The sequence below is a fragment of the Lepidothrix coronata genome, unplaced genomic scaffold, assembly GCF_001604755.1.
Source record: "Lepidothrix coronata isolate B3197 unplaced genomic scaffold, Lepidothrix_coronata-1.0 Scaffold2, whole genome shotgun sequence".
In the NCBI taxonomy this organism is placed as follows: Eukaryota; Metazoa; Chordata; class Aves; order Passeriformes; family Pipridae; genus Lepidothrix; species Lepidothrix coronata.
The window spans coordinates 7500280-7508090 of NW_016690182.1; the positions used below are offsets into that span (position 1 = coordinate 7500280).

The window sequence follows — 7811 nt, forward strand, 5'->3', positions numbered from 1 at the left end:
CAGCACAGGGCAAGCACAGGGAGCCAGACTGTCAGCAGCACCCCTACTACAGCAAAGTTCCCATGAGGAATGTCATTTACTGGATCTCTATTTTCAACGTGGAGCTACCTAGCACTCCTAAAGACCTCAGCAGTTACTGTGGTTTCATTAGAAAGTAGAAAGACCACATTTTTTCTGGAGGGTGATTGCAGTCCTCAACATACCCAGCCAAGTTATGCTCCCACTTGTACCTGGATAAAAACAGTGGTATAACAGACACAGAAGCACTATTCAGTGCATAGTTGAACCAAATGATAAGCAGATCTTTATTTATCTAGCTCAGAAAGCTGAAGTGGGCACTGTGGAGTTTACAACAAGACTGGCAGATTTCTTGAGATAAATAAAAGCCTGGCTCTGTGCAGACCTCAACTGAGAGGAATGATCAAAAGTAATTGCATTCATGTTTTTAAAAATAATAAAGATTTTAAATTGCAGTCTAAAGTTCAACACTTGACATGCACAGGCAACAGGTGAACGCCAGGCTGGGGTTCAGATGGCACTCACACACTGTGGTGTGCACAGGTGGGCGAGGATGCTCCAGCCAAGAACAACAGAGAATCTCCAATGCTGTGAACAGGAAGAGAGACCATGGAGAGCAGTACCATGTTGTGCTCCAGCAAAGCCCACAGGCTAGACCCCTGACACCAACCAGGACTGCAAGGAGCCCAGGAGAGGCTACTGCTGCACAGCTCAGAGGCTGTCAAGGAACTGTCTGTCCCCACAGACCAGTGCAACACTGAAGTGGAGCACACAGAGAGAAAAAACAAGTTCTCCAGTTCCCCGAAACAGTGAAAGGGAACAGGGTCAAACTTCACTGTTTCTCTTAATGGCCTCAAGCATATTACAGCCGTGTGCCTTCTGGCCTAATTACTGTGAATTTCCCTAAATGAATATTTGATGCTGATTAAGATATCAAGGAGTGTTGGAACCACATGACTCCACTTCCATGCTAGCACACAGCAGCTGTGCCTATCTACCAATCTGTCACTTTATTTTACACCGAGCTATGTTCATTCTTAATAAATCACTCAGAAAAAAAGGGCTGGAGTTTATCTGAAAGCATTACCTCTACTTCACTGGGTACAAAAACCTCCAAAGTCAATTAATACATGGATGCAGCATGAAAGCACAACCAAGAGCAGCAGCTGAACTTTGGTGTTCTGAATTGCCCTCCAGAGACACCCATATCCTTCTGCTGAGTTCACAGCACAAGTAGATTCCTGTTTGCTAACTTCCCCAGCTAAGTGAGGGGTGAGGCACTCCTCCAGCCTTTAGGGAACACTTTCCTACCATTAACTGAAGCAAAGCTGCAAATTTCAGGTGCTTCCAGCTAAGAGGTAGAGAGGATAACTCCAAGGAGAAGCTAATTATCTGCTTCTCAGAGCACTGTGTCTCTGAACTCTACCTGCTGAAGCCGGGTATGAAGATCCAAGGTCTTCTGCAGTCGCATCTGCTTCCTTTTGATCTCATCAGACAAGACATCAGAATGGTGCCGCAGCTCATTGCATTGCTGGCAGATTAAGTTGAGTGCGTAGTGATGATTTGCTGCTAGCTGGTGTCCATGCAGTATCACCACCTGAGCCTTCCCTATCAGATCCTTCAGTGAAAGGAAGAGAATGGATTGCACATTTACTGAAATAATGTCAAAAGACCTACATATAACAACATGAACTTTCTTTTTTTACCACATTTCAGGCACACATGGAGATAAAGGCCACTAGGAGTAGACAGAATGGGTTAGTTACGCAGGATAAAAGGGCACCCATCCTCTCGGGAAAAAAAACTTTTGTTATCCATAAAGAGGATGAAGAAGAAAACAGATTTCTCCAAACTAGCAATGCTGTGAGTGCCTGCTGTCTCCAGGAACCATGCCCTGAATAAAATGCAGCTGATTCCCAGTTTAGGCACACTACACTCACAAGCATCAAAGAGAATTGGAGCAGTTTAGGGTGAAAACAAACCAGGCCCTTTGTAGCAGATCTTGATGCACACACTATCTTTTCTGTACACCTTGGTCAGTGTAATGGTTCTGGTTTCTCCAGGGCTGGTTTTCTGCTGAGACTGCTTCCCTGCTGCACCCTGCCTGCCTGACCTTTTGTTTCTCCTCCCTCTCTTCACAAACACTTCTTCCAAACGGACAAGAAGCTTTAGACCTTTCCCTAAGACTCTTATTTGCTCATTTTCTATGTCCAGATCCCTCAGGATTTCTCTGCTGACCCTGCCCCATGTGCCAAGCACATCCCTTTGCAAAAGTCACATCCTCAGTTGGGATCCTGTGAATCATCACTCTTCTTTCCCCTACATCTCTTAGTCTTCACCCATATGTTAAGTCAGAGACACATAAGGATAGCAAGTTCTTTTTGCCTCTCCATGTGCCTGGTAACAAGTCTCTATTAGCACAGCTAAAGCACTTAAAATACAAATCATTTTTCTTCCAGCTCATTAAATCCCACGCCTCCCCCATGTTCAGACATTTATCTGTTCCGGATTTTCATGGTGGCTCAGCAATTTATTTTAACTATGATAATTAAATACCCCGTTTCTGGCTTTCAGAGTGATCACAGCACCGCTGCACAGAGCAAAGACGTGAAATCGATCCTTCCATACAGCCACTTGCCAACAAATTACACCAGAACCAGGTAACTTCAGGAAACACCTCCTACCACAAACACAGAATGTGGCTCTTGTGTTTCATTAGTGCCTCTTTCTGTGTAAGATTATCTCACCTGAGCCATACCATCAAAATGATCCAAGTCCTTGAGCCTCTGCTTCACTTGGGCAACACTGTCCCCAGTGTCGGGAAGCTCTGCTTGCTGACCCATTAAAAATTCAATGGCATTCTTGACCTAGACACAAAGAAGAAGACTGCTGCAAAGGGATACAAAGCACAGGCAGAAAATCATTCTGAGACCAAAATTAATCACACTTTAGCTAAGATTGCTAAATCCAATAATAAAACTAATGTCCAAGAACTAATTTCTAAATTCAGAGATGCTTCTATCAGCAAAATCCATGCGACTGCAGGGTAGGGATACCTAAATTAACTCTAAATGAGGAAGCACAGTGGTCTCCCCAAGCTAGCTAGGCCTGCCAGAGTCAAGGAAAAGCAGTATAAATTAAATACTCCCAAAATAAAAAGCACAAAACTTCTCTCCCCTCCATTTCATCTCCAACTCTCCCTTCTGCCAGTGGAATTGCATCTGGTCATACCTCTTGAAAACTTTGCTCAAACTTCCACAGCTGCAAATATTGTTCCATTTTTAACTGGTGTTTTTCCCAGAAGCCATCAAAAGCAGTCTCCATCTCACGCAGCTGACCAAGTAACCTTGAGCACAGAAAAAGGACAATATTGGAACAATTTGTAAACAGAGGACAAGCAGAGATGGACAAGCTGTAGAGATCACCTTTTCATGTCTTCTGGACCCAAGGTCTCTGAAGAAGACAACAGACATGTATATATGACTTGAGAAGATATCAGAGAGAATTTTAATGAAATCATCACTGCAGATGACAGCACCTGTGTGAACCAATTGTTGCTATCTCCATTTATCTGAGTAATACCTGGGAGCCTGGCACTGAAGAACCCTGCAATTGCTCCACAGCCTCATTGTAACAGTGGGGGTAAAAATCAGAGCAGGTCTAAACCAACTGATAGAAGTCAAACAGCAACTTAACAGGCTTGGAACAAAATTCTGGTGTCTTTGGTAGATGACCTAAACAACACATCTACACCTAAATAACTTGAATGTTTCCACTGAAAAATCAGGGAAATAAGAAACACAGTGCACTTACCGATTCACAGTCTCCCAGTCTCCAGGCCTCTCATGGTGCTGGTCCTGGCTGCATTCCTCAGTGTCAGGCTCTTCAAAACTGCTCAAAAGCAAGTTTCCCTCTTTTGTGACTGCTGTAATATCTTCCTGTATAACACAAAACATTTCTGATTCAGGCTACTTATTTTGAGGTAAGGATAAGTAATTTTGTGTTTCTCCTGCCTTAGTTTCCCTGTGTGAAATGAAGCACCAGTATCTGTCAGACCAAAGGACTCCCAGAAGATGTTTTAGTTCCTTTAACATGGAATTAGCCCCTGGAGCTGCAGGAGGCCACAAAATTATTCGAGAGGCAAGAGGACAGCACTGCCATGGCTCTCTCCTGATGAGCAGGTGGGGGTTGTATGAGACATCTATCCACAAGTTCAAGTCTTCAAGCAAGTAGGCTGGGCTTCTCCATCGAGGTCATGACAGCAGGTTGTAGAAAGAGCACCCCACTGTGGGACAAAGACTGAGACCACATGGCATCATCATTTACTACAACCTCTACATACAAAATCAACACTTCCAATGTAACACCCACTCGCAGACAATTTAAACCCTTGGTGTGTTCATTAGCATCAGCTGAGGTGCTTTGTGCTTTGCTGGGCTCAGCCCCAAAGCAAACAGGTGTTTAGTCAATTATTTTCAGGAAAAAGACACCAAACACAGAGATGAGAAAGAAAATGCATGTAGATGATGAACAGAGTCAGAAGAGGCCCTGAAGGAGGACCTGTGTATGGCCCCACTGGACAGGCAGGTACTGGAGGAGTAAGAGCACATCCTAAGAGATAGTCAAGTCTCCATTGCAAGAGAAACAACAGCAAAATGACTTCAGGGAGAAGATACAGAAAACTCAGACTTGCTTAAATGTCTGCCTGCCCCTGATAACTCATGGCAAGCTAAACATAACAGCATCTTCAGTGCAGCAGCCCAGGAAAACAACACAGCTGCAGGAGCGTTTCCTCTACCACATGCAGTCGGCTGCTGGTTTGCAACCCTATCACTAAAACGTCCTGGAAGATGACTGCAAGGCAAAAACCCTATCCCCTTTTGATACTACCATATCCAGGAGACTCAGAAGGGAAGAGGAATTATGCAGCATGCTTTAGTCTGCAGGTGGCTGTTATTTCATCCTCTTACATCTCAGTCTCCAGAGCCCTGCATTCGTCTTTTGATTCAAAGCTGTTCATTATCCACAAGGCAAAGGAGCCTGACTGTCAAACAGGTGTTAACTTGACTTTTTCCTGTTCAGTATATCAAAGAGGTTAGTTTCTTAGTTACTTTGTTTAATTAGTTTCTGTCATTTTTTTATTGTGCCTGCAACCAGCTTCTGTTCAGTATCACAGCTACACAAATTATTCTGATCAACTCATTATTTGAATTCAGCAATCAGCTGTACCAATCCTGGGGTTGTCATGAGAGAGATAAGGATCCAGTGTCTTGCTGTCACCACAATCTGTGCACAGTTTCTCATCTGCTTTCATCTTTCATGGTCTTAGAAGGAACATAAAAAAGCCAACAGACCTCATTTCAGTCAAAAGCCAACAGGTGGTTTTGATATTTGAAATTAATAGATGAGGAATTGAAAGCAAGAGATGCCTTGTACTTAATGATGCTGTGCTTTGTATGCAAATGAAAACACATTACATGTTTTATTTCTCCACAGGGGCAAGTGGGTATTACTGGCTGGTTTATACACAGAAATACATCGTGTAGTTGATATTTGCCCCCTGCACTTTGGCTACAAAGTCCTCAGCATGAAACTTAAGTCAGTAAGTCATACTGCAATAGATGTAGCTGCTGTTTCGTACTATTCTCCTCATTTTCAAAGAAGAAATAAAGGCCCATTGGCAGTATCTATAATGATACTCCCTATATGTGCACACATGCATTTATGCCTACACACAGAACACTTTGGATGTCATTTTCAGTATTTCTTACAGACAGATTTCTGGGAACTCGCTGTCAGGTGAATGACAAATGATTATTAATGAAAACAGATGCACTTCTTTGACTTTGGTAAATAAAACCTGTCAGAAAGCAAAAGACCTCATTCTTCAGCCACACAGAATGACTATTAACACAGGAATCATTTCTGAAGTGAGGGTTTGGGGACACACCCATATTGCTCCCTGAAAGATGCAGGAGCACCAAAGACAACAGCTTGATAAAGCAGCACCTAGTTGCACTAAAGCTTCCACTGACTTCTTTAATAATATTAATAACAATCAAAAATAGTTGAAAAAAAATTAAAATATTAATGAAACAAATGTTGTTCAGGCAAAAGATGAAGGCTCACATGAAGACAGGGATTGTGTTGTGAATGTCTGTACCATGTGCTCACACAAAATCTTCATCTTGGATGCTCTCCAGCACAGTTCCCTTAAGTCCCCTCAGAGAAGCTGCATCAGGCAGAGGGACCTGGGGACAAACCATCCCTCCAGACCTGCTGATGAGCTTTGTGTGCAGCTTTTTGCAGCCACAAGGGTGAAGCAGAGGGGAACCCAACTGAGGGCATGAACATGCAGGTGACAAAGCCTCCCACCACCCTCCTGGCAGCGAGATGTGCTGAGCGCATGGGAGGAGCAGGCTACAGACACCGACTGCTGCAGCCAGCAAGGAGGCGGCAGCTGAGACAGTTTGCTGGATGCTGGCAGGGTAACTCGCTCAAGTGGATGGCAAATGTATGGGCAACACACAGAAATAGTCATGCTGTGTTCTGTTTTGTCTGTCAACACGTATACATGCATGGGAGGGAAGGAGGAGTGTGCAAAACAAACAGGCAAAACAAACAGGCAAACACCAGAAATCCCATCTTGCTGTGCAAACAGCAGAGCTGCTGGTGAGACACACCTTGAGCTGGTAGTACTTCTCCGTGCGCAGGGCCAGGATGCGCTCGATGGAATACATGTCGTCGGGCAGCTCGGTCTCTGCCAGCTCCATGCCAAAGGACTGTAACATCTGTGCAATTTCCTTCACGGTTAGTGCAAAACTCTCTATGGCCTGGTGGGAGACGATAATTGCAATCAGCCTGGGATTCAGGGTATTCCTACAGCTCATTAAGAGTGTGTGAGGAGCCAAGGCTGAGATGTGCAAGGGAGCCCAACAACTTGCTCGGAGAGAGGTGGGTGGGATGTCCATGGTAGACAGAGTGGACATCCCACGCTTGGCCAGGTGGCTTGCAGTGCAGACTGAATCTGCCATAGGACTGTATTGGGCAGAGATACTTCATGCTTTGCTTTCTGCTGTTATTGTACACTGAGATTGTTCCTACCACATATTGGAGATCTACAGCAGAAGCCACCCTAAGATCCATCTCACATATTCCTGTAATTCCTATTCTATTATCCTTCTCCTCTGATTAACTCACACAAGGAACTACCACCAGGCAGTGGGGTTTTGGAGTTGTATTCGGCTTCCTGGTGATGGATGTTTCCGTTTTTGCAAGCCCAAATGGTGGGTTACAGGCAGTCTGGCACCACAACCACCTCATCTGCAGATGAGGGACAAGGGATGGAGCTAAGCAGGGTGCCAGAGACAAACTGGAGAGAGTGGGGTGGAAATAAGTGCTGTTGGTAGCTCCCCAGCACTTCCCTGCCAGCCAGTGGGAGCTCTGGACAGCAGATGGGTCCCACACCAGTGGACAAGGTGGGGGTCTCACACCTGGCTTGGCGCTCCAGCTCCGATTTTGAGAACAGAGTAATCATAGAATCATGGAACCATTTAGGTTGGAAAACAAACTCAAATGTAACTGATTGCAGTTATATATTTCTTTTAAAAGCATTTATTTTCCATGGAAATTTCAGGAAATGTTTCATGACCACTCTACAAGGGAATTTTGAGAGCAGTTTTTCAGATGGGACGTCTACCGTGGGCAGCTATGGTGTAGAAACTACGTTTTTCTTACATTAAAATGTTTTGTCATTCATTTTGTCATTTTTGTCTCCAAGTGTGAGAGTCATG

The 7811-nt window shown here is 44.3% G+C and overlaps 1 protein-coding gene across 2 annotated transcripts in view; it reads right to left on the reverse strand.

The window, feature by feature from the left end:
- Positions 1–7811, reverse strand: part of MCF2 (MCF.2 cell line derived transforming sequence) — a 59239-nt gene that overhangs the window by 23393 nt on the left and 28035 nt on the right. For both annotated transcript variants that reach the window (XM_017818459.1, XM_017818451.1), the window contains exons 7-11: positions 6702–6851; positions 3832–3956; positions 3250–3364; positions 2766–2885; positions 1445–1636 (exon numbers count right to left, since the gene is read on the reverse strand). In XM_017818459.1, coding sequence (XP_017673948.1) covers positions 1445–1636; positions 2766–2885; positions 3250–3364; positions 3832–3956; positions 6702–6851 — 702 coding nt within the window. The remainder of the gene's footprint in view (positions 1–1444; positions 1637–2765; positions 2886–3249; positions 3365–3831; positions 3957–6701; positions 6852–7811) is intronic.